Source organism: Callorhinchus milii, unplaced genomic scaffold, assembly GCF_018977255.1.
Source record: "Callorhinchus milii isolate IMCB2004 unplaced genomic scaffold, IMCB_Cmil_1.0 Scaffold14, whole genome shotgun sequence".
NCBI classification, from domain to species: domain Eukaryota; kingdom Metazoa; phylum Chordata; class Chondrichthyes; order Chimaeriformes; family Callorhinchidae; genus Callorhinchus; species Callorhinchus milii.
In genome coordinates this window covers 181,045-207,832 of record NW_024704755.1, presented here as the reverse complement: position 1 = coordinate 207,832, position 26,788 = coordinate 181,045, and the positions used below count along the sequence as shown (strand labels likewise).

The 26,788-nt window shown below is 46.7% G+C and overlaps 2 protein-coding genes across 6 annotated transcripts in view; both read right to left on the bottom strand.

The window, feature by feature from the left end:
* Positions 1-239: 239 nt before the first annotated feature.
* On the bottom strand, positions 240-1,347 carry il17c (interleukin 17c). The gene is made up of 3 exons (XM_007907924.2): positions 1,327-1,347; positions 905-1,188; positions 240-554 (listed from the first exon to the last, which is right to left on the bottom strand). Exons 1-3 carry the CDS (start codon positions 1,345-1,347, stop codon positions 299-301), a joined length of 561 nt encoding a protein of 186 aa, XP_007906115.2. The 3' UTR covers positions 240-298.
* Positions 1,348-9,044: 7,697 nt separating this feature from the next.
* The window catches only part of zc3h18 (zinc finger CCCH-type containing 18), a 42,916-nt gene continuing 25,172 nt past the window's right edge, over positions 9,045-26,788 (bottom strand). For 2 of the 5 annotated variants that reach the window (XM_042340241.1, XM_042340243.1), the window contains 10 exons: positions 22,609-22,794; positions 20,276-20,413; positions 18,577-18,702; positions 14,354-14,503; positions 13,677-13,805; positions 13,202-13,362; positions 12,284-12,459; positions 11,411-11,507; positions 11,052-11,175; positions 9,045-10,654 (listed from right to left, as the gene is read on the bottom strand). In XM_042340241.1, coding sequence (XP_042196175.1) covers positions 10,429-10,654; positions 11,052-11,175; positions 11,411-11,507; positions 12,284-12,459; positions 13,202-13,362; positions 13,677-13,805; positions 14,354-14,503; positions 18,577-18,702; positions 20,276-20,413; positions 22,609-22,794 — 1,513 coding nt within the window. In that variant the 3' untranslated portion in view covers positions 9,045-10,428. The remainder of the gene's footprint in view (positions 10,655-11,051; positions 11,176-11,410; positions 11,508-12,283; positions 12,460-13,201; positions 13,363-13,676; positions 13,806-14,353; positions 14,504-18,576; positions 18,703-20,275; positions 20,414-22,608; positions 22,795-26,788) is intronic. The other 3 variants (XM_007907927.2, XM_007907928.2, XM_042340244.1) reach the window with 2 other exon arrangements.

Here is a 26,788-nt window from a genome sequence, read left to right as displayed (position 1 = left end):
ACACCCACACACAGTCTCACCCACAGTCTCACACACACACAGTCACACCCACCCACACACACCCACAGTCTCACACACACAGTTACACAATCTCACACATATTCTCTCTGTCTCACACACACACAGTCACACCCACACACAGTCACACACAGTCATACACACAGTTACACAATCTCACACATATTCTCTCTCACACACACCCACAGTCACACACACACCTGAGTCAGGTGCCGCCCGGTTGGACTCTTTCATAAAATCCCGACATGTTTGATAAGAACCAGACCCGATGAGTGTGAATTCACGCCGAGGGAAGTGTGTGCTTGCGAGGCAGTACACAGGTACAGCCCACCGGCACTCGGATGTAATGCATCTGAAAGCTGTACAGGTGGGGGTCGTGGGGGCAAGGCCGGCGCCGCAGGACCATCATGGTTTGCTCCAGAAGCACCGAGTTCAGGTGATGCTCCTCGAGTCCCGACGCGGTGTTGATGCAGCCTTTACACAGACATTCGGCAAACGCCAACTTCTCCGGGAATCTGTTCTCGTCGTAGTCAATCCTACAATCACAGCCGCACAAGTCAACAACACGTCCCGCAGCACTCGGCAGTGACGGAGCTCTGACACCCACCAGTGACTTCTGGGCAGGAGTTGGGCTCTACACTGTGTGTATCTGTGTCTCAATGTCTGTATGTGGGACAGTGACGCGCACTCACTGATCGACAAACCCAGTCACTGAAGTTTACAGTTAAAGCCGTGAAGCGCCCGGGAGCGGCTTCCCACCAGGAAGGCTCGGTTTTATGTGAAGGATTAGCGCTGGATGTCACCCCGACCCCGAGCCCAATGTATGGCCTCTCGGGCTGTGCTGTGAGCGAGTCCCTGACCCCAGTCTGTGCTGTTGGACACCTACCTGTATGTCCAGGGAGAGATGGAGCGGTGACTGGGGTCCGAGCTGCCCGGTTGCAGTAGTTTGGGGCAGTCCTGGGCTGAGTGGTGGCGCCTGTGGCCGCCGCGAGTTTCCAACTTCTCCACCAAGTAAACCGAAGGGAAACGGACCCAAGCGCCGGTCCGGCCCGACAGCCGCAGCGCTCTCTCCGTCGGCTGCCCGGGGCCCCAGCACCGATCCTCTCTGACCCGCTTCTCCCTCCTCCCGGCACACATCGCCGCCGCCAGGGCGAGGGTCAGGAACAGGAGCTGGTGGGAGAGACACAGAGACACACATCAGAAGCTGAGAGACAGAGCCGCCGGACTGGATACAAAGCTGTTGTTGGTTTAAAAGTTCTCTGAAGTTTAGCCTTTGAGCCGCTGTTGTTCTTTGGGTTTCATTCCTACCTTCAGCCCCAGGGATTTCATTGCCAGTGACAGCTTATTGCCTTTGGCTGCTCGCTCTCCCTGTGATGACGGGTGAGTGTCTGTCTGCTGGGCTCAGCCGCACTTTTATGCATGTCTTTTCCCACTGGAAACCCCAATGGGGAAAAATCCTGTCCATTTCCGTGTTGTCAATGATCCTGATACCTGAGAAGGAGGCAGAGGGCAGCCCCTCCCACTCTGACCTGTGTGTGTTGACACCCGGACCAGAGGATATTGCATACAGCAACAGCACTGCAGCAGCTAATTACAGGAAAATATTTATTTCAAACAAATAAATCTGACACTTATTAATCCCCAGGATGTGTTCAATCAAAAGTAAATATTCACTTAAGATTTGGATTTTTCCAGGTTTTTGTTTTGCCCACCAGTGTGTCTGACACCCATCACTGTGTTTAAGAGTTTCCAAACCGAGCTGAGATTTCCATGCATCCCACCTACACCTGGAAATCCCAGAGATAGATTGTTGGAATAAAATGCACACTCACTCCCTGGAGGGAAACATCCTGCTTACATAAACTGGAAAGTAATAGACTCATGTTGGCAAAAGCCAAAGCTTGGGGATAGCCCAGATTGTACGTTGGGGAACCTGCTGGAGTCTAACCAACTAAAACTGTATAGCTTGCCATTGATATTGCTGTCTGGCAAGCTTTCCCACTGCTCGTCCAGCTAGTACCATTAGGGCTTTGGCATGCAGGGTTAACAGGAGCTGAGTGGGATGATTCCCTGCTCCCAGTGACTGGTCTGACCTTCCAAGTTCTGCTGATCAGCCAGGCTGGGCTGTGCTGTCATCAGCAATGCCCTAGAATAATGTGGACCCATCTGGCTCAGGAACTGGACTAGAAACCAGCACAGAGGGCTGGCTCGATTCTCACATTCTATTGCCAAGCTTGTCAGCTTGGAGCCAGTTCAGCCCCAAGGAGACCCCGCTTTTACTGCAGATTGTGAATAGTTAATTCTCAGCCGAGTCTGTGCTCCCCCTGTTGTTACTCTCAGCTTGTATCCCTCCCCCCATTGTTACTGTCTCAGCCTGTAACCCTCCTGTCAACACTGGCCTCATCCCAACCCGTCTTATCAGGATTGTGTATAAATTCCAATTTCTCCTCATACTCAACCCGTAGCTCCAGTCCCCAGCCAGAATTAATAATAATAATAATCCTTGCATTTGATATAGCACTTTTCACGTCGGGAGGACGTCCCAAAGCGCTTCACAGAATACACTGTAAAGTGAACTGACTGTATATTTGTGGGCAAACACGGCAGCCAATTGCGCACAGCAATGTCCCACAAACAATCGTAGATTGAAAATGACCAATTTTATTATTGTTTTTGGTTTTTTTGGAGGGATTATTATTAGGCTCTGTGTGGAGTAAGGAAACATGCCCAAGGTTTCGCCCTCTGCCTGGAATTGAACTCAGGTCCTCTCGCTTGCAAAGTGAGTGCTCTAACCACTGAGCCACAGGACTCCACTCCAGAATTGTCATGTGCTTTGGAATGTCCTCCTTATGTGAAAGGTTCTGTGGAAGTGTAGATTGTATTGCAAACCCAGGATTAATTGATTTCTGGCTTCCAGTATTTGTTTTCTATGTACTGCAGCCCCTCGACCAGACCCAGGCTGTAACCTACTCTCAGGGTTTTTTATTGAATGACACAGTGCAGAGGGAGCATTACTCTATTTCTAATACAAGCACTACACTTAACAGAAAATCCTGTGAACCGCTTTGAGACGTCCTCTTTATGACAAAGGTGCTATATCAAACGTCAGTATTATTATTATTATTATTATTATTATTATTATTATGGGTCTCCACAGCTTGCTGCACTGACTTGCATGGGGTTACTGATGGAATAAAAGCAGAGAATGAATCAACTTCATGATGCCATCTGGAACCATGGACAGCAGCAGCAGTTGCTTTGAAATAGTAAAGACCAGCAGCGCCCTGTGGCCACAAGAGGGCAGCACTGCGCAGTCCCTGTTAACTGCCAAGAAATCCGCAGTTGGAAGAGTTATTTCCTTTGAGGAAATGCATTTCAATCATTTCTAAGCTGTGATGAGACAGGTTGTTCGTCGACACCTTTGCTCAATATAGCAATATTATTACTGTTTCCTAATCTGTTCATTAGTTTCGATAAATTTAGTAAGAAGCTAAGTGACATCACAGTTCATCAGTTTCTCCTCGGTGCCTTCTTCCCTCGCTCAGTAGGTTCTTTCTCCTGCCTCAGACTCCAATGTGGTGTCTGTTAAAATGAGCATTAAGGATCGCATGACACTATTCAAAATGAGAAGGGAGTTTCTAAGCGCTATATAAATGCAAGGATCATTATTATTATTATTTGTCTCTCTCCCGATGTCCTGTCCAACAATCCCCAAATAAAGTAGTCATTAAAGTCATGATCATTTGTGGGAAGTTGATGTTTGTAAACTATGTATCATGTTCACCTACAAAATACACAGTCACTGCACTTTACGGTAAATCCCACGAAGTGGTTTGAGGCATCCTCCCAACATGAATGGTACTATATCAAATGCAAGTATTTATTATTATTGAATAATTGTGAATATCTTAGGTGGTATTTAAAAATGGAGCCAATAGTCTGCTTCAATAATACATCTATTTCCATCTTTCACGTCTGGAGGACGTCTCAAAGTTTTTGACAATGCTGGATGGACATTGGAACTGGGGGTGGGAACTGAGGGGGTTGGGGAAAGATACAATACAATATTACATTTGTATAGCACTTTTCACTGATTGAAAGTGTGGTTAAAGAGCTATGAGAAATGCTTTGAACGAGGAGGGAGGGAGTTGGAGGGACTCCAGGATGGAGTTCAAGTGAGCTGGGACATAATAGCTCAAAGCCAGCCTGCCAATAGTGGGTGGATAGGGCAGGGCTTTGAGCCAGTATTTTCTGAGCGAAGGGAATGGATGGATAAGTGTGTCTGAAGGAGGTCACAGAGATTAGGCAAGTCCATGGAGGTATTTGAATGTGTGAAGATGGGGCAATTTGGCTCTTAGAGCCTGAACAGGTGGACAGGTGAGCTTGTTTATCTTGATCAGGTAAGGCATCAATAATCTAATTTCTGTTTGGATTTGGTCAGCTCCAACCTCCACCTGTCCAGCCTTGTGTAGACTTCTGAGATGGTTTGGCACAAATGTGTGGACTGTTCTTTGAAAACTATGAAAAACCCAAACCTTGGCCTATGGTGGGTGAAGTTACTGTGCAGTTCCCTTTTGAAATGTGTGTGGTGACAGATTATTGCAATGTAATCACTTCCGTTTCAGACACAGTTGTGTTGGCAGCATTCCAGCCCCTCCCTCCTTATGATATGTTGCTGTAGGCAGGTGGGAATCTCCCCACTGTCTAGGCTCTGGGTTAACTTCCACATGTATGTGGATGACACCCAACTCTACCTTTCCTCCTCTACCCCCGATGTCCTGACAGCTGCCTGTCTGACATCGAGTCTAGGACGAGAGACAAGTTTCTTCAGCTCAACGTGCGTAAAACTGAGGCCCTCCTGATTGGCTCACGTCAGCGGCTCCGCACCTCAGGCGCTGACAGCATCAGCATCCAAGGCTGCACTCTCCACCTCTCAAAGCCATCAGGAACCTCGGGGTCCTTTCTTCCTCATATCCGCGCCACAACTGCCAACGCCTTCTATCACTTCCAAAATATCGCCAGACTACGGCACTACCTCACGATGCTGAAGCTCTGGTCCACGCTTTATCACCTCAATAAGAATAATAATCCTTGCATTTGATATAGCGCTTTTCACGTCGGGAGGATGTCCCAAAGCACTTCACAGAACACACTGTAAAGTGAATTGACTGTATATTTGTGGGTGAACGCGGCAGCCAATTGCACACGGCAATGTCCCACAAACAGTCATAGATTGAAAATGACCAATATTTTTATTATTGTTTTTGGTTTTGGAGGGATTATTATTAGGCTCTGTGTGGAGTAAGGAAACTTGCCCAAGGTTTCGCCCTCTGCCTGGAATTCAACTCAGGTCTCTCGCTTGCAAAGCGAATGCTCTAACCACTGAGCTACAGGACTCCACAAGGTTGGACTATGGGAACTCGCTCCTCACCGGCCTTCCCGGTCCTCCCTGCACAAGCTGCAGGTCATTCAGAACTCTGCAGCTCGTGTACTGTCCCGCACCAGACTTCGCGACCACATCACTCCCACCCTCGCCCTCACCCTCGCTCCCCATGCCCCAGAGGATCGAATTCAAGATCCTCATCCTCGCCTGCAGGGCCATTCATGGCCTTGCTCCCTCCTATCTCTCTGACCTGCTATCCCCTTACCTACCCGCCCGTACCCTCCGTTCCTCTGGCTCCGGTCTGTCCCACATGCCCCACCCCAACCGCCCTACCATCGGTGGCCGGGCCTTCAGCCTCTCAACCCCTAGGCTCTGGAACTCCATCCGCCAGTGCCTTCGCCGCTTCCTCCCTTTCCTCCTTCAAGGCCGGTCTCAAGACCTTTCTCTTTGACCATGACTTCAGCTCCCCTCTCAACTCTCTACCCCTCCTCGCTCCCTCCCTTCCCTCCCCTCACCCTGACCATTTCCCCCCTGCTCGGGTCCTGACCCAACTGTCCAGCGCCTTGGGACGTCCTCCCGATGTGAAAGGCGCTCTATAAATGGAATCTTGTTGTTGTTGTTGTTGAATAGTGATAACAACAACAACAACTTGGATTTTTATAGCGCCCTCCATGCCGGATGGCGTCTCAGAGTGCTTCACAGTAATGAATCCCGGGGCCGAGCCAGCGGGAGGGGGAGGAAGGTGACCAAAGGCGCAGTCGAAAAGAAAGGTCTTCAGAAGGGACCTGAAAGTAGGAAGAGAGGGGGCGAGACAAAGGGAGTGAGGAAGGGAATTCCAGAGCCTTGGGGCATAGTGGCTGAAGGCACGGCCGCCAAGGGTGGAGCGGAGGACTCGGGGGATGAGGAGGAGGCCAGACCCGGAGGATCGAAGGCAACGGGTACTGTTTTGAGGAGAGAAGTCAGAGAGGTCGGGGGGTGCAAAGGAGTGGAGAGATTTGAATACAAGTGGTGAGGATCTTGAAATCGATCCTCTCTGGGACAGACAGCCAGTGCAGTCTGGCAAGGACTGGGGTAATCAGGGAACGTAGTTTGGTGCGGGTGGCAGAGTTTTGGATGATTTGGATTTTATGGACGGTAGTGGTGGGGAGGCCGGTGTTAGAGTAGTCCAGCTGAGAGATGACAAAGGCATGGACTAGAGTTTCAGCGGCTTTCGGAGAGATGTATTTGCGGAGACGGGCGATGTGTCGGAGGTGGAAGAAAGCGGTGCTGGTGAGGGACCGGATGTGGGGGAGGAAGGACAAATGGGGGTCCAACCTAACGCCAAGGTTGCGTACGGGTTCGGAGAGTTTTAGGGGGAAGTCGGGTAGGTGGAGGAGGTGAGAGCCATGGGATTTGAGACATTGACGAGAGCCAAAGAGTGTGGCTTCTGTCTTGTCGACGTTCAGTTGAAAGAAATTTGCGCTCATCTTGCCCCTGAGGTCTGAAAGGCAGGCTGACAGAACATCAGGGGACCGGGATTTGCAAAGAGAGGTGGAAAAATAGAGTTGGGTGTCGTCTGCGTACATGTGGAAATGTACCCCATGTCTGCAGATGACATCCCCAAGAGGGAGCATGTAGATAAACATCACACAGAGCAACAGGCTGAAGGAAACAACAGCACCTGTACCAGAGATTGCTCTCAGACCAGCAGCAGCTTGAAATCTAATCATTCAGTGTGGATTTGGGGAGGGGAAGAGGAGCACTTTCCTCAAGAAAAAACACAGCAAGTATTGGAATAACTTTGCTGACTTGAAAGTCACTGTATCAACTGTTAGGATTATTATTAACTAGATTTGAAAGTCATACCTGGCTCCGCGACATCCTAAAACATCATCCAATCCCACATACTGGCCTGTTTCATATCCCCCCAGTCCCCAAACACCAGAAAGAATTTCCCCAGAAGTGTTGCACTTGGGCCAGGAATCCTAGAACCTTTAGGTAGAAAGAGCGCCACAATATCCCTCAACATCCAAACCACATAATGGCACTATTTTCATGTCATAAACAAAGGGTTAGATGTGGTTCTGCTGGTCGGGTTAGGCCTTCCTGGGGCTGCCCTGTGAGTGGGAGGGACAGTACTTGGGTTGTATTTAACCCAACACCCCACTGCACTGACCCTGGACAAGAACCTCCTGAGTTGAGGCCCATCATTTCTCTTCACTGACTTAGAAGTCAATTGGTTGGGGGGGGGCAGTGTACACTCACACTGAACCAGACCGCAAACTAGCACGTCACTAAGGGTTCCTTAACTCTTGCATTTATTGCCACCAATAATAAGATTCCAGCATCTATTTATATATAGAATAATTATTTGCTTTTGAGACTGAGATAATATTAGCAAGTTGTTTTGACGCACATTATTGTAGTCTGCCTTTGCTGAACCCATGGTACGTCAGTTCCTGATTGAATGTTATTTCTCAGTAATCAATGTCACTCAGTAAACTGCTCAGCTAGACAAACTCTTTATTAGAATGTTTGATATCCTGACCATCACGGGGGTTGTACTTCTCTGTATAATCTATTAATAGCAACAGGACTGCTTGCTATTTACTTCCAATTGCATTTTAAATCATAAGTGTAAAAGGAGTGGGTGGAGAACTATCAGTGTCAGCCTGGCTCAGTCGCTTGTACTCTCACCTCCGAGTCAGAAGGTTGTGGGTTCAAGCCCCACAACAGAGTTTGAGCTCACAGTCTATGCTTGCATTCCAGGGGGAGAACCACATAGAGTTGCTGTTCTTCCAATGAGAAGTTAAATCAGACCCACCTGCCTGTTCAGGTGAACATTAAAGATCCTGTGGCATAACCTGAAAAAGAGGTAGTTTCTCTTGGTGTCCTAAAGTCAATCCCCCAAATAATAAAAACTAGCCATTCAGTTCATGGCTGATTGTGGAACACGTTCACGCTCAGCACGATGGGTGGGAGAACCTGCTGGACTCTCAACGTCAGCCTGCTCAGCAGTGATGTTTACGGGGGGGGTGGTAGATAGAGAGAATCCAATGGCTGTTCTTCCTAGGGTTACTGCATGACTACACAAGGCATGTGTGTGGAGGTAGGCAGTCAAACTGCTCCCTCAGTACTTCCACAACAGCCAGACTGGGGCAACCTGCTCTGCAACCTTCATTGGAGGCTAAATACATTAGGCTAGTGCACCAGGCACAGCACTACTAACCCAGGTCTCTTGAATTGTTGCCTAAAGAGTTTGTCTTCACTGGATCCTTGTCTCAGTAAAATCTGCAACACATTATGGCTTAATTTCTTCAATAAAAAAATGTGTCCAGGGAGAATGTAATAGCATTTCAACAGATCAACCCAGGAATAACAGCTTGCTACAGATCTGGAAATTAGTTAGTGAACTTCAGAGTATCACTAACAACATTCACAGGTGTAAAGTTTGAGAGCTGAGAAGGTGTCAAGAGAACACAGTGCAGTGAGCCGGATCCTGAATCATTACTAGACCAACAGATACAAACAGTGCAAACATTTTTGATGTGTGTTTCTTTGTGTTGTGTCTGTGCGAATGTGGTGTGTGCAGGAGAATAATGCTCATGGGGGTAGAAACCAGTGGTGGCAGGAAGTGAGAAGGTCACAATACAATGATAAGAAATGCAGATCAAAAGCTCTGGTTCCATTTTATAATTTTCAGTTTAACGATTTACAGAAAGCCCGGTTTGTAAGTTTGGTACAACAGAAACACACAAGTACAGGTATCTGATAGACCTCCTCAGTGAAGACGGCTTGTGAGGTTCGAGTATCACTCGGACATTCGGTGCTCTTCGGGAACAGTTTAAGTTTTGTTATTTGTTTCACTGCTTGCACCGTGGCACTTATGCTGGAGATTTTGACCACGGCTCTGCAGTGTGAGGTTCAAGGAACCTTTTCCACACGCAGGACACACTCACTCAGGGGGCTCGGGTGGGACTCTATGCAAGGCTGCCCTCGATTTCAGGCTTAAGACTGGCAGTGAGGTAAACACCTCTTCACAGAGCCCTTGGGACTCACAGCTCTGAATTCTGAAAATACAGCTTTACAGGGAAACCTGGCATCTTCCCCTCAACACACGACAGAAGCAGATCATCGGTGTGCCTGGGGTGCAGCAGAAACAGACCAAGTAAGCAGCTAATCAAAAACTTTCTGAAGTCTGACAACTAATAAGTCCTTTATTAAAATCATGTAAAAAAAGTCAAGAATCCTGGTTTTACAATTCAGTGTAAGATTTCCCTGCTCTGCGGCCTCCGCCCTCACTGTTATGTGAAGCTCCTGAAATGCTGCACCACAAACACCGGCTGCCGGAATTTGCATTTTTTTTAAAAAATATTTATCTCTGTGTTTGTTCGTTAAACAGTTCCCAGTCTTCAGCCAAATCTCAAACAACCACAGGACGGCGAATCAGGAGGTTAAAACAATCTGAAGAGGGTAAAGTGTAAAATAATAGAATGAATATTTATTTGAGAGGAAGCGAGATTTATCCAAAAATGGGGGATGGGGGGAGGGAGTGAGGGGGGGAAAAAAGCAGTTTCACAGCACATTCATCTGCTTTCCAGTAATACAGTATTTATAGCAGGGCTTTCTCGCTTGGACAAGCAGAGAGAGAGTGAGCGAGAGAGAGAACTCCTAAAGCCATGTATGTGAGAGAGGGTGAGGGAGGGTTGCTTCTCTTGGGCCAGATTTCACATGTTCAGTCCAGTCATGACTATAGACAAATCAACTGTACGGCTTGAAACTCATCGACCGCAGTCAGTTTGTGTTAAATATGTAATGCAGCCAGCGCTCCAGTTTAAGAAAAAAATTGAAAAGAAAGATCACTAAACTGCCTGGGTGTCAGGGAGCCGAGGAGGTGTCAGGGCAGAGCTGGGGAGGGGTCAGGCACACAGCCACGGGGTCAGGCACACCCTGGCAAGTGGTGGCGAGGTCCTGCGATGTCCTGACATGGCTGCTTCCAGACCAAATCCCGAATGAATGGACTAATACTGACAGCTGCATCCGAGTCCTTACTGCACCTTCCCAGGGATCTTTGCTCGCTTGCGGGCGATGGCATCCTCCACGGCTTTCAGCTGTTTGAGCAGCTCCTCTCTGCGGGACAGCGTGTTCGACTTGCTGCACTTGGCGGCAGAGGCTGAGCTGGCAGTAGTAGATGTGTCGTGTGACTTGCCGGAGCTTGAAGACACACTGGTGACTTTGCTCGAAACCTTGGTCTGAGGTGAAGGCGGCCGTTTTCTGAAAGAGAAAAAAACGATTAAAAACTGTCAGGAGCACCAGGAAAACCCCAACTCTCCCAACCCCGCCAGCATTCCCACCAAGTACAAGTAGAAAACTGGAAATCAAGTTCATGTAAAGTATCACCTGCCAGAATGAAAGCAGGTTACGCTGTGACTTGCACAATGATAGTGTGCCAGGCAGTGCTGGGCTGTGGCTAACCCCATCCTCACTGTCAACTGCTCACTGTCAGCAATCAGTGAAAACTGCCACAAGCCATTCCCAACTCCCATTCCCTCGTTCCTGTCACTGTGCACACTGACTTGTGTGTGAGGATGTGTATATGTGAGGAGGGTGTGCGCATTTGTGTGAGGGTGCGCATGGTGTGTGAGGAGGGGGTGTCACTGTGCACACTGACCTGTCTGCTTGTGCAGGAGATGATCTGGTGACTGGAGGCCCACGGTTGCTCTGCCGATCGGCCTTTGGTGACGGTGGCCGTCCAAACGACTTGCGCTCCCGGTGGCCTGACAGAGAGAGATGGGCTACAGATAACCATGGAGAAATACACACAGTAAAGATCTCACAACCATTTATCTGGCAGGAGTGTAGAGTATGACGTGCTCACATTAGTGCTTGAGAAATTCCATTTCCATGGACTATTTCACTCTAACCTCCTGAAGCAGCTTCAATAATTCAGCCGCTGATTAGTACATTCCCCACCTCTGACCATAAACATCTGAGTGCAGCACAATTCTACATGAAACATGCATTTCCTACCTCTTTCTGGAGACATGGCCATTCGTTTGGAAGGAGGAGAGGAGGGCCTCTCTTTATCAGAGGGCTCGTAGCGTTTCCTGCTGCCTTTATCAGCTGTCTGAAATAAGGGGAGGCAGACCGTGCTGTCAGAGATTTCGTACATATCCCAGTGAGACTCAACAGTCTCCAAACATGTAATAATAATAATAATCCTTGCATTTGATATAGCGCTTTTCACGTCGGGAGGACGTCCCAAAGCGCTTCACAGAACACACTGTAAAGTGAATTGACTGTATATTTGTGGGCGAACGCGGCAGCCAATTGCGCACAGCAATGTCCCACAAACAGTCGTAGATTGAAAATGACCAATTTATTATTGTTTTTGGTTTTGGAGGGATTATTATTAGGCTCTGTGTGGAGCAAGGAAACTTGCCCAAGGTTTCGCCCTCTGCCTGGAATTGAACTCAGGTCTCTCACTTGCAAAGCGAGTGCTCTAACCACTGAGCTACAGGACTCCATGTACATCTTCCCTGGGGAGGGAGTCACCAGGGGCAGTGAGGATCTCAGAAAACTGGCCTCAAATAAAAGAAGCTGCAGGAAGCTTCAACTGGGAATTTTACCAAGAGCCCCTGTCCATCCACTTCCCCCAACCCCCCAGCCTGCTCCCCCACTCGGCACTCAGCCTGCCCCCACTCCACCCCCTGGGCTGTGAATTTGCTCAGGAGCGACAGTGCCTTCTCGCCGCAGAGAGGGTCACCAGGGATCCCCCAGAAGGAGGTGGGTTCAGTTCACTGCCGGGTTGGAGGTGTCTTTACTCAAAAAACAAGGGGCAGAAACCGGGCAGAGCCACACATTGACCCACTAGTTTCTAGATTGCTATTTGCTTCAGGTTACCTTGTTTAACAGAGTGAGCTTGATGTCCTTGTGTGCACTGTACACCAGCTGAGGGGGTTTGCTGATCTGACTTGGTTTTGCTGTGGTGGACGATTTCTGTGGCTGGGGTGGAGGCTCGCGTTTCCGCCTCTCTTCGCGCTCCTTGTCTCTTGGAGTTTCCTCTCGTTTGGGTTTTGCTGAAAGATTGATACAGTGAAACACTCAGTAATGCCACTTATATAAGGAATATGACACCTTGACAGCAAGTTGGACGTACATCTGTCGTAAACTATTAACGTGCGGATACCAGACTCTGCACCGCTCAGGTGACTTGCAGATAGATGTATGAAATCAGGGAACCTCATTATATGTGGTTAGGTGCGTCCAATGGCTCACCAACCACATTATAAGCAAAGGCAGAGGTATGCAGACATCGGGTGATGGACCAAAACAACATGCTGACACACACCAACTCCTTCAGCCTCAATTACATTGTGATTCCCCAAGAGATTGCTGTGTATAATGTATGTCACTAAACAAACTTCCATTTTCTGAATCCCAGTAGTAAGGATGAGCCAACGACAGAAATGAGAAGTTGAAGAGAGAGTTGACATGATAGAGAACAACAATATGCAAAACACAAGGTTAGATTTTACCCCTTTAAATTTTGGTAGATTACATATGTTACACAGAAATGTACAATTTACAGTGCATATAAAGATCTGCAGGTTACACTGGACTGAACCTGACCTCAGTCTTTGCTGTCGATATTTACTCAAACTGTTGTCAGGTATTGAACAATAACACAGAACGTGCGAGATGCTAGGGCTGCCCCGCTCCCTGTAACTTCTGACATTTAAATCTGTTCTCACAATGAGAGTTTAAAACCACAAACAGCAGAGTTATGGAGAAAACTAAACATCTCAAGCTGTTGCTCACCCTTCTCCTTCTTGGGTTGAGCAGGGGTTTGTGAGCGGGAGCTGGCAGAGGATACAGGGCTGGCTAAATCAGCGTACATATTTTCAGAGTCTGCACTTCTCACAGAGCTGCTACTGGATGAAGCACTTGACACTGAGGACACACTGCTCACACTCAAGGATCTGCAACACAATCAATACTTTAATTACTTCCATATCAAGTGGGCCATTGAGAAGACTGGCTCATGCAGCGCGTTACTGCTATCGAGCTGCAGTTCAGAAGGACTTGATATTTTGTCCACAAAATATACAGTTAATTCACTTTACAGTACATCCTGTGAAGCACTTTGAGACGTCTCGAAGATGTGATAAGGCTCTGTATCAAATCCAAGGATTATTATTATATTCTCAACAGTAAAAGTAGCCACAGACTCAACGTGTGTGTTGAATGCTGTGCTGAGTCTGAGACAGAGAATAGCTGCTCTGCGCATATTTACCTGGATCGGTGGGAGCCTGACACGGAGCCTGAAGCTGATGTTGACCGAGACACTGAACGAGAATGTGATCGTGAACGAGAGCTTGACCCGGTGTAGCTGCTGGCAGTGTCACTGCCACTTGCGTTCCGCCTGGACACAGAAGATACAAGTGCTTTACAACAACAACAACAAAATTACATTTATAGAGCGCCTTTCACATCGGGAAGACGTCCCAATACATTTACCTTTAACAACACCGAAAAACTACAATTTATTTGATTCTTAGAAAAATCAACAAAATACAGTGGATTCGCTGAAGCTGGAAACACATGAACCCCATAGCTTCCCGCCCAACACAGGAGCAGCAGTGGGGCCTACTTCCTCCCACTGGACAGGAAGTGGACTAATTAGCAGCAGCTCCGAGGAGCCGCTTGTGAATGGCTGGAGCCACTCGAGACACAGAGATGCGAGTGAGTGGACGCTGTGCTGACCAGCAGATTTAAAATAGGTCAGAATACAAATTAATTGGGACCTGGCTTAATCGGTTTTGTTCGATTTACCTGGCGTCCAGGGTTAACCAGTGTCCAGCTTAAGCAGCTTCTACTGCAGCTTGCTACAAGTCTATGAACTTCAGTAAAACATTGTGAGACTGTCACAAGCCTATCCACAAAGTACAGCAGGTTTACGCAGTGTCTGACCTCCGCAGTGGGGACCGAGGCAGTCGCTCCTTCTTTCTTCCCTCTCGGTTCTCGGCAGGTTTGTTGCCGTCTGTACCCGACTTTGTGACCTTGGCCCCGGCCAGTTGCCCTGAGTGAGGTGGGGAGGGCAGCTTCTTCACAGTTTTATCACTGTTGTGGAGGATAAAAAAGGAAGAAAAATGTAGGCAAAACCTATCCACATCACATTAACTGCAGCAACTTGCTGAGGTGTAGTGTCTGCCTGTGCTCATTCCCTGCCCCTGGGTTCAGGGGTCAGTGATGCACATTGAACACTTCCCCTTCCTCCCTGAAAACAGATTTCCCTTCATAATATACACCATCAGGAATTGTATTCAATATCAACTAAGCACAGTGTTGTAATGGCTGAGACAAAAACAGCATTACTATTCTGGGAACTTAATATTAGTCTTCCAAATAAGGCCCCACATAAAGTATGATCCTCTTATTATGATGCTATTGCCGTGAGTCAGCGAGCAGCGGGGTCTCGAGAAACCACGGTAAACCGAGCAGGAGAAGTGGGGAGGAGAGTCGAAGGTTTTGGTCGACGAAAGCCATGCGAGGTAGGCTGCAGGCAGGCACCAGAGGGGTGAGAAACTTCAAATCTCCTGCCTGTATAACGAGTGCAAGAGATCCTCTGAGGCCACAGATGGACGATCATACGGTGGTGAGCAACCGGCAAAGTTTCAGCTGCTTCAGGAGCGGAGACGCTATTTCAAAATCCCCCGCCCGAATCTTGCTGCTGGTTGTCACTTTGGGTGCCATTTTCCAATCCCCCAGGGTAGGGAAAGTACAGTGTATATTCTACTATTCTCTTGCCCTCCCTTCCCTCCCGGCTAAGCCATGACCACCATCCACCCTCTTCCACCCCCGGCCCACCCTGGGCTGTCTCCCATTGCCCGCAGGCTGATGCTTCCCTGGTGACTACTCACTCCCGGTCTCTGCGTGCGCATTTTGGCTGCCGCCCCGACCCGCTCCCCCTGAAAATGTTCCTGCTCCCAGCCCCCACACTCCGCTACTCCCTCTGTCCTTCTCACTGATATCTCCGCTCTCCCCTCATCCCTGTCCCTCTGCACTGAACACCTGCTCATAAACCTAAACTCCCCTAGCATCACCTCTTCGGATTTCACTGACCCCCTCTCCTCCCTAAACCTCACCCTCCACATCAACTCACTGAACCACAACTGTGGCCACTCCCTCGACCTCGTCATCACACATGGCCTTGACATTTCCGACCTGTCTATCTTAGACAAGACCATCTCGGACTACTTCCTCATCTCCCTCTCCTCCCACCCCCTTCCCCTCCTCCAAGCCCTCCACCATTTTTTTCCGCTCCTGGAAAAAGCTTCCCCGGATCCCTCACAAATCCCTTCTTTTCCTCAGACGTCCTTGCCCTCTGCCCGCAGCGATCCTGATGCAGCCGTCAAGCTGCTGAATGACCATCTCTCCACAACCTTCAATTCCCGGCACCCCTGAAATCCTGGGTTGTTTCCAAACCCACCCACTCCCTCAGGTACAACAGTCATCTCCGCTCACTCAAAACACAAACCCAGATGCTCGAGCGCAGATGGCAGAAATCCGCCCACACGATTCACCACCAGCTGTAGCTTGAGTTCCTTCATACCCACCGCCTCTCCCTTTCGCAGGCCAAAAATGACTTTTACTCCAAAGTCATCCTGGAGACCAACAACAATCCAAAGTCACTGTTTTCTACCTTTCATCATCTCCTCAGTACGCCCCCTCAAGCCCGCTCTATCCTCACATCAAACACCAAACGCGAAGAGCCCCTAGACTTCTTCACTTCAAAAAATGAAAACATCCACTTGGCTGCATCGTCCTCCTCACCACGTTCCCTTCCACCCCACCCAGATCATCCGCACCGCCTTCTCCCTCTGCCACAGCCCATGCCACTACCCCCCCTTACACTCCCTTGCCCCCATTTCTCCCTCCTCCCTCTCAACCACAATCACCCAGATGAAGTTCACCTCCTGCTATCTTGACCCCCACCCCCATCCAGCTGATAGTCACTTAACTCCCCCTTCTGTTCCCCCCTGCTGGCCAACATGGTCAACCAGTCTTTCTCCTCAGACTCTGTTCCACTCCCCTTGAAAACCGCTGTCTTCACACTTCTCCTCAAAAACCCACCCTCGATCCCTCTAATCTCTCACACTACCACTCCATTGCCAAATCCTGCTGTGCATAATTGGCTGCTGTGTTTCACCCCCAAAATACAGTCAATTCACTTTATAGTATATTCTGTGAAGCTTTTTGAATCTCCTCAAAGACATGATAAGGTGCTATGTGCAAGGATTATTAATGCAAGGATTATTATTATTATAACATGATTAAATTCGAGTAATTGTCACAAAGTTTACTATTTTAGTGCGAACACCAGGCATGAGTGAGTTCTCTGGCCAGAGGCCACAGGAGACTGACAACACAGGAGTCTCTGGCACCCCATGCCGGGGGGGAGGGGGGGGGAATAAGAGGGGAGGGAGGGTAAGTGTTCCAAACTGAGCCACCACTTAATCAGATTATAGCCCATTTCCTGTCCTATCCACCATTCTCTATAAATTGGTGGACGGTGATGGATGGAAAGGACAATGAATGCTTTTTTTAACCTTTTTGAATGAACAACGACAACAACAATTTGCAATTATATAGCACCCCTAATGCAGTGTAGGGTCCCAGAGCGCTTATGAAAGAGACAAATTCTGAAAGAGCAATAAGCTGTTCGTTATTTCAGGTTGAGAAGCTTATGAACGTTTGTGGAAACAACGAGGTGACAGCATTGGTGCCGATGGCCATTTGTGACGTTACTCTACCCCTTGAAGATGTTTAGTGCTAACTGAGCTATTAGCAAATGGGATTTTCATTCGCTTTCAGTCAATTCTTTCATGAACAATTGCTGAGGATAAATTGTGCTTTGCACCTCCTGAGGAGAGTCAAAGGCTTGTCACAAAGTGTAAATCACACAGGGTTCCTGCTGCTAATGGCCAGAGACTATGTAACATATACTGAAGCTGTGCGGCCCCACTATAACACAAACAAAGTGTTTTAAAAACAACTGATACTGAGAACCTTGATTATGGATGGCCGTAAGGTAAGTGATGCAATTGTACATATTTCTATGTGTGTCAGGATGAGGAGAGGGTATTAACTACTATAATAATAATAATAATAATAATCCTTGCATTTGATATAGCGCTTTTCACGTCGGGAGGACGTCCCAAAGCGCTTCACAGAACACACTGTAAAGTGAATTGACTGTATATTTGTGGGCGAACGCGGCAGCCAATTGCGCACAGCAATGTCCCACAAACAGTCATGGATTGAAAATGACCAATTTTTATTATTGTTTTGTTTTTTTGGAGGGATTATTATTAGGCTCTGTGTGGAGTAAGGAAACTTGCCCAAGGTTTCGCCCTGCCGGGAATCGAACCCAGATCTCTCACTTGCAAAGCGAGTGCTCTAACCACTGAGCTACAGGACTCCAACCAAAGCTTAACAGTGTCAGATTGTACACATCTTAATTCAGATGATGTCAAACTACCCCAGTGAAACTGGCTGGTGTTACAGCCTCACTTACCCTTACAATGTTGTTAACAATATGGTCTAAGTAAACAAATAGAAGTTTCAGCATGAGATATGAAGAGCATCATGTTGTGCTTAGTTCTAGTTGTGTGTTCATTGATTCCCACACTGTTGTCTCAGCTGTGACTCTCTGGAGAGGCAAGAACCCGAGGCGTTGTTCGCTATCAGTGTTCCCAAAGAAGAGGGAAGAGCAGAAAGCTGACTGTATACAGTGGGAGCCTTGTTTATGGCTGGGGGGGGGTGGGGGAGACACTTCACCGACGAGTAATCAAGTTGACAGATAATTGAGATTCTTATTTAATGAAGGGTGTAAATAAAATAAAAGATTGTAAACGGATTTCCTATCTGAAGTTAATAAATTGACATTCTTGGATGAAAGCTCTCTCAACGTAGAAGACAGATCTCTTACTTATAGTTACAGGGATCACTAAATTAATAATCCTTGCATTTGATACAGCAACTTGTTGTAAGGACATCTGAAAGTGCTTCACAGGATACACTGTAAAGTGTAATGACTGCATTTTGTTTGGGTATCGATGCTGTTTGAAACACAATCAAACACCCTGTGTAAGTGCCCACTCACCTGAGAGCAATGGGGACACATTGCTTACCTTTTTGCAATAGTTGCAGGTGCGTCGCTACCTTTGCTGCTACCTCCTTTGGTCTTTGCTCCTGCAGCATCTTTAGCGCGGGATGGCGATGGAGTTGGGGAGGGTGAAGAGGAGAAGGATCTCGACCTGAGGAAACAGTAATTCAGTTATACAGCATTTCAGATCCCAACAACTCCCCATCATGTTATTTCCATTCTACAACAATCGTCCATTTGGAAGAGAGCTAACAGCAAACAGGGCTGTAGATATTTGCAGCTTCAAATAGTGAATATATAGGCTTTTGCAGGCGTAGGTACGACAACTGGTGCTCAGCCCAACAGGCAAACCAGACTTGCTCAGCAAACAATTTCACCATCACAACTGTAAGAGGACCTCAGGCAGCTTTTCTTCAATGACATAAACCACATTACGCAAGTCCCATCGTGCTTTCCTCCACCACCCTCTTTTTTTTAAAACGAGTTTACAAAATAAAAGCAGACGTCATTGATCATCTCCACCCAATCCTGGAGTATGATGCTGATCAGCCAATAGTATTCTACTCAAACCAAATCCCCAGGATGTATAAACAACACTTTTGCAATGTGGAGTTTTCAGTCTAGGTGTGTACCTTACCACAATTGTGTCAGGAAGTGCTTTTACATTACAACCTGTGGAAAATCTATCATAATATGACTGAATAAGCTTTGGTTCATACACTGTTGCATAAATGAATTGCTCATGTTTGACCAATCTTTATGTTCTTTTTGTGTAGCTAAACTATGCCGAGAAGCTAACAGTAAAGCTCTAGGTCCAGCAATGTCACTTTGTTGGGTAATTTCCTTCCTAATAATAATAATCCTTTTATTTAATATAGCCCTAATCATGTGGCTGAGACATCTCAAAGCGCTTCACGGAATATATTGTAAAGTGAATTGACTGTATATTTTGTGAGTGAAACCCGGCGGGCAGTCAATTGCGCACAACAGTGTTCCAGAAACAGGGATTGAGTGAATATTTTTGGAGGAATTATTACAATAAAAAACAAAATTACATTTGTAAAGCGCCTTTCATGTCGGGAGGACGTCCCAAGGCTCTGGACAGACAGTTTCGGACCGAGCTGGGGGTCGGGGAGGGCAGAGGGCGGGAAAGCAGGGAGATCGAAAGCATGGTCGAAGAGGAGGGTCTTGAGATGGGTCTTGAATGTGGCAAGGGAGGGGGCGAGGTGGCGGGACTGCAGGATGGAGTTCCAGTGGGTGGGGGCAGAGTGGCAGAAGGCCCGCCTGCCAATAGTGGGGCGAGCGAGGTGGGGGACATGAAGCAGTGGCACTGCAACCATTTCCCTCCCCCACCTCATCTCACTCACTTCCTCTCTAGATGGTTTGAGTAGAGACCTGAAACTCAGCACGTGGAGAAAAAGACAAGCTCGCATACTCTGATTTACTACACGTGCCTTAGAGTCACAGTTCTCATATATTGTGCCTCATATCAAGCTTGTCACAAGAACTATGCAGTTGGTTGGAAGAGAAATTCAGAGGCACATTATTCTGGGCATCCAGAAGCCAGCGGAGGACTCCTGGATGTACCAACTTGGTTTATTGGCGACAGAAAGATATGCAGGGATAAAAATACGGAGGGTAGGTGGGACGGAGAGAACTGTCCAAACTGAAGGTCATACCCTAGGTGTTGTGTACTCTCATGGGGCTGCAACTTCGGGTCCTACCTTGATCTGCTGCCTGAATAGGAGCTGTGTCTGGAGGAATGGCTGGAGTAGGAGCTATAAGAAGAAGATCTTGAGTGGGACCTCGACCGTGACCTGGAGGAGCCAGATGCTGAGTAGGAAGAAGAACGAGATGAAGACCTGAAAAACATTAACATGGGCAAATGTAGCTTTCGCTTTATAATTGTAACACAGAACACTATAGTGCAAAACTCCTCGCCTTCAAAATAGCACCTAGCAGTTACAAAATTCTCAAAGGTAATTGCAGGCAAATGTAATGACTATAATAGTGGGCAAAAGTGGCAGCCATTTTGCATACAGCAAGGCTGCACAAAAGGTCATCTCGGCTCAGTCAGTAGCACTCTCAGGAGCGAGTAGATATTTCTAGGCATTTACTCAGTTATGTACAATATGCTTTCTCACACTCCCTCTTCTCTTCCCAAGTTGGACGTGGCCCTGGCATCCTCAACCCTAATTCCTACATTCACCCAATATTAAAACATTTAAATAATAAACTTTGTATGTGATATAAAGCCTTATCATGTTATCAAGATCTCTCAAAGAACTTCACAGAATTTATTGTATAGTGATGTGTATTTATAGGCAAACACAGCAGCCAGTATGTACACACAATGTCCCACAAACAGACATGAAGTAAACCACCAACTTGGATGATTATTGGCCCGAACACTCTTTTCCAACAGCGTTGAGGGATCTTTAACATCCACTTCAACAGAAACAGATGGGACCTCAGTTTAAGTCCATCACAGCAGCGCACACACACAGAATGGCGGCATGCGCACACCAGACCCAACAATGGCACTACATATCCACCCATTCCAATATAGCAGTACACACATGCAACACTGCAGTACTCACACACACGCGCCACGGCAGTAATAATAATAATAATCCTTGCATTTGATATAGCGCTTTTCACGTCGGGAGGACGTCCCAAAGCGCTTCACAGAATATACTGTAAAGTGAATTGACTGTATATTTGTGGGCGAACGCGGCAGCCAATTGCACACAGCAATGTCCCACAAACAGTCGTAGAGTGAAAATGACTAATTTATTATTGTTTTGGAAATTATTATTAGGCGTGTGGAGTAAGGAAACTTGCCCAAGGTTTCGCCCTGTACTCACATACACGCGCACCACCGCAGTACTCACACGCGCCACGGCAGTACTCATACACACACACGCGCCACGGCAGTACACACACACACGCCACGGCAGTACACACACACGCCACGGCAGTACACACACACACACCACGGCAGTACACACACACCACGGAAGTACACACACACCACGGCAGTACACACACACCACGGCAGTACACACACACCACTGCAGTACACATATACAGACACACACCACTGCAGTACACATATACAGACACACACCACTGCAGTACACATATACAGACACCCACCACTGCAGTACACACAGACACCCACCACTGCGGTACACACGCACACACACACCACTGCGGTACACACACCACTGCGGTACACACGCGCGCACACCACTGCAGTACACCCACACCCACACACCACTGCAGTACACCCACACACACACACACACCACTGCAGTACACCCACACACACACCACTGCAGTACACATATGCACACACACAACACTGCAGTACACATATGCACACACACACACAACACTGCAGTACACATATGCACACACACACACACACAACACTGCAGTACACATATGCACACACACACACAACACTGCAGTACACATATGCACACACACACACAACACTGCAGTACACATATGCACACACACACAACACTGCAGTGCACATATGCACACACCCAACACATATGCACACACACACACAAAACTGAAGTACACATATGCACACAACACTGTAGTATTCACACACGCATACACACAACACTGCAGCGTTCATACACACACAAGCACAACACTGCATTGTTCACACACACACCACTGCAGTATTCACACACACACACGCAGCAAAACCGAATGCAAAATGATAGTATACACACTACACAGTACGCATGCAACCACCCAACAAGAATTGGTTGTTTTTTTCTCATTGTAAAACAACTAGCTATTCACAATACATGCTCAGGGGTTTGCAATAGAATGGAACTGATTGTAGAGGAGACAGTGGCTATACATTAAAATGGAAACAAGACCTCAAAGAAAGTTTGGGAAGGAATAAAAGGAGAAGCTAGCCAGGTCAAACATGCTTCCACATGTGACAGACATTACAACATTGGAGAAAGTTTGGCTGAAGATCAAATCTCTTAACGACACCCTGAAGGTTAGCCACGACTCCACATACCTCGACGAGACAGACCCTGAAACAGATGACCCCGATGCTCGCCTCCGCCGGCGCCCGCGGCTTGGCGATGTGGTTGAGACAGGTCTCTTTTTCGGTGATTTGGATCGGCGCCAGGGGTCTTTCCACTCATCTGCCCGCTTCACACCACCGGGTGCTGCCTCTTTCTTGGGGGGCTCTACTTGCCGGCTAAAAGTGAGATCAGTTAGCACCAGAGCTCCAGATCCTCAAGGACAATTATTTTGTCTAATTCCTTGTTGAAATATCATCAATTGATCGAGTATTGTTGAGCAGTAAGTAGGGTCTCCCTGAAATTAATGGCTCTAAGCAGACGTGCCAAAGCAGAGCAGCTCTGCAATAATTCCAGTCGTTAGGCTTGACCAGTCTGTGACTCATAAACTCTATAAGCCAAGCCTTATCCACTGGCGGTCCTAGCTCGACAAGTGCTATGAAATATTCCAATGCTTTGTACTGATAAGCCGTGTGGCTAACATTATTAAATTCATCTTCCTTAAAACCACTAAGGTCTTGTGTGCTGCAAACTGGAAACCCTGAGGATTCTCAAACGTGTGCATGCCTACAGTGAAATACAAACACAAAAACATTTTGTGCTTTTTAGACGTTCATTTCACAAAGAAACGTTCATAAGAAAGAAAAGGAACTAACTGGACCTTGTGCCAGACTTGTACATATAGACTCTTTACAAATCCAAGATCACACATTCAATGAGAAGGGAGTCGTAAGAGGCGGAGGAGCAAAAAAAAAAAAACTTCCTCCCACACCCACTTTCACTTCAATAAGAAACAGTTTTTTATTTTATGAGTGAAATTTGTATAAAGATCTACTGGAGCCAATTTTCCAGACAGTATCTGTACAGGTGACTGAACAAAGGTGTAATGTCAATGAACTAGTTTGAATAAAGAGCATGTATCTGTAAATTGACAGAAGATGAAATGGCCAAATGGCTAATCTGATGGGACAGTAATTTATCCAGTACGTGTCAAGAAGAATAAAATGGTCCCTGGGGAGAGTTAGTTAAATTGCATGGCTGAGAGATACAGAGAAAGGGGTGAGCTTAATGCACTCTTACTCTGCATTTTACACTCAATGATTCATAAAAAAGCAAGTTGTATTCTATAGCACATCATAATATCAAAATGCCTCGAAGAAGGTCACATATAATTGCTGTCAAGTGTAGCAACTACAGAAATGATCCAAATGCGGATGGACTGACATTTAATGATGGATTGCGTGTAGTGTGGAAGAGGTAGAAAGGAGGTGAATTGTTTCTAAGGATCTGAGGCATCAAAAAATGCTTTGGGCAACATATCCATCAAGAAATCCAGGAACCAAATGAGTCACATAACATTGGTCAGCTGCTGCCCTTACTCTGCAATGAATGAATATCAATGCAAAGTCCCAAAGACCAGCAGAGAAGAGAGCAGTACCCACAAGTGACAGAAAAGACAACAGGGCATCGAGCCACTCCCAGCTGTGGAACTCTCCACATTTCCTCATGTTACTGTTCCCATGACCAACCCAACAGCACAAACAGCTGGATTGTGGTACAAGTGCATTTGAAGCTCTATCAATCCCTATACCTAGTCTTTATTAGGACTGTTACCATTGTGCAGTGCACACACAGCTGCAACAAATTGCAGGCTGTAGTTGAAAACGTTCCATGACTGGCATGATATTGAAGCATATCCTCACTTCTCCACACATATTTTTCAATCTAAAAGGGAAGTTTTATCGGCAAAGGGACCACTGGCTTCCATTACAAAACTTTTTCTAAAAAAATAAAAATCATCCAAACAAGAACAAAATCATAATGTGAAAGTTGACTAACAATTTAACTTGGCAAGACATATTTTATTGGCTATAAGAATTCAACATCAAATGTCTGTGCATCAATATGAGAGGCATACAAATGCTTCGAGGCAAGGCGAGGCAAGACAAGGAAAAGTACTGAACCAGCACACATTTCTATGCCATTCGGCAATACAAGGTTAGGGGATTTTTGTTGCAGGTTATATTAAATAGCAGACGTCATGACATTGCAACCCTTTCACCTATCTTACCTACTCTCAAAATTATAATCTTCAAATTTCCCCAACAGTACTTCCTTACGCAACAAGTGAACAAGAGAGCCATCTCCTGACGATTCATTAACTTTCTATCTCATTTGTCATAGGAATTATAGGAAAATAAAAGTGATTTTGGCCTAAAACCTGTCCAATTGATCATTTAATAATCCTGGGCATTCCATTGGAACCAATGAAGGGATCTGCATTTATTTTTATAACAGATTAACCCCACATAAATAGAGAGAAATGTGCACACTATAAACTTGGGTTTCATTTCAATTTAAAATATTTTATTCCATGCACAGGAAACCCCATAGCTCCCTTCCCGGGAGAATTTAATAACACGTCCACTGCTTCCCCTGACAACAACAACTTGCATTTATATAGAACCCTCCACACAGGGGGGCGTCCCAGAGCTTAACAATGGTGGACCCCGATGCCGAGCCGGGGGAGGAGGAAGGTGATAGTAGGTGCGGTCGAAGAGGAAGGTCTTCAGGTGTGACCTGAAAAGGGGAAAGAAGGGGCAAAGTGAAGGGATTAAGGGAGGGAGTTCCATAGCTTCGGGGCTCAGTGGCTGAAGGCACAGCCGACGATGGTGGAGTGGAGGATTTGAGGGACAAGGAAGAGGCCGGAGCCAGTAGGCCGGCCAGAATCACTACAGTGGTTGTAATTAGATGCTCCTTGTCTAGAGTAATTTAGGAAACCTGAAACGCCAGGTGATTATTCTAGAATATTCAGATTGTAATTGACGGGGATACAAAAGATGAGAGACTTCATTTGGCAGGATTCCCAAGTAGTAGCACTGCATGTCAATGGAAAGACAAACTCTTAAAAAACTAGATTTACAGCAGGTTTAGGGAACCAAAAGAATCTTGGGAATGGTCCGAGCCAGAGAGATGCCGCTTGCTGAGACTATCACTGAGACTATCACTTCACTCTACAGGAAACTCAAGAAACAAAAAAGTTGAGGTAAATCAAACATCTGAGTATTTCTGAAGGAGAGCATCCGATGAACAATCCAACCAAAGGTATAGAAATACTGTCTTGGGACAGTCCATCTTATGTGGAGTTGTCATTTGAGAAATTCCCAGGGATGTACATGCCCTAGCAACTAATGTATTCTTGACAAGAGAAGGTAAGAGTTGAGCCTGACATTGCAGAACTTTATATATTGGGATTTCTGATCCAGTAATTGCTGAATAATTTCAAAGAAAACATGAAGATATCATGAGCTTATATGAGCTTAAATGACTCCATAAGTCAGATGGGGGCAATGACTTCAAGCACAAGCCAAGGATCAAAATCTTTCTGATCAATGACTCATGCCATCTATTTCTTGATTGTGCCGAAGTTTTAAGTTCAAACAATGCAATTATAAATGCTGTTGATTTTATCATTCAGACATATGCCTGTTTTGTGCACACAGGAATTGAAATACTCTGCACTTTGACTGATTAGAAAGGACTCCAAGCAACAGTCTACCTGACACAGAGCCAATGATTCCAAGTTGTTGAAGCAGTTAATACGTTGGTTCTTTTACAGAACTTGCTCAAAGACGCAATCCTGAAAGGTATGAGTCTATATAACCATATTGGCAGCAAAGGTGAGAACACATCCATGATGTAGTGCTGTTAGAATATACACTTTTTGTATACTGCTAGAATCATAATAGATGTTGCGAACAGGTTAACTTTTAAGTTAAGTGTGGGGGGCAACTGGACTGACACTCATGATTAACACTCAAGAGCAACAAAAGGCAACCCTCAAGAATAGCAGCTAACGAGTGAGTTGCTTAAACTAGAGGACCTTGGTACCATCCCGGGATACTGATAAGAAATAACCAGTCACTTAAAAGGAATGTACTAATGATCCCACCTAACAAAATAACAAGCATCAGATAACAGGGGTCTTAAGGACAATGTGTATGTGTGCTGAGGCACGTACACCCCATGAGGTGTTCACGTGAACCCGGCATGATTTCGACCAGGTGATCTAATGTCCACACCATGATTGGACGAACATCGGTATAAGAGTTCCGTTAACTTTGTGAGCAGGGCCGTCCCGGAGACAAGGATACGGGAGATGGGGCCGTCCCG

Bases quoted from the DNA above. Each gene is read 5' to 3' on its own strand.
- il17c (XM_007907924.2), bottom strand. From the start codon at position 1,347: ATGAAATCCCTGGGGCTGAAG. The intron at 1,189-1,326 runs GTAGGAATGAAA...CTCTCCCACCAG, and splicing joins TGAAATCCCTGGGGCTGAAG to CTCCTGTTCCTGACCCTCGC. The intron at 555-904 runs GTAGGTGTCCAA...CTGTGATTGTAG, and splicing joins ATCTCTCCCTGGACATACAG to GATTGACTACGACGAGAACA.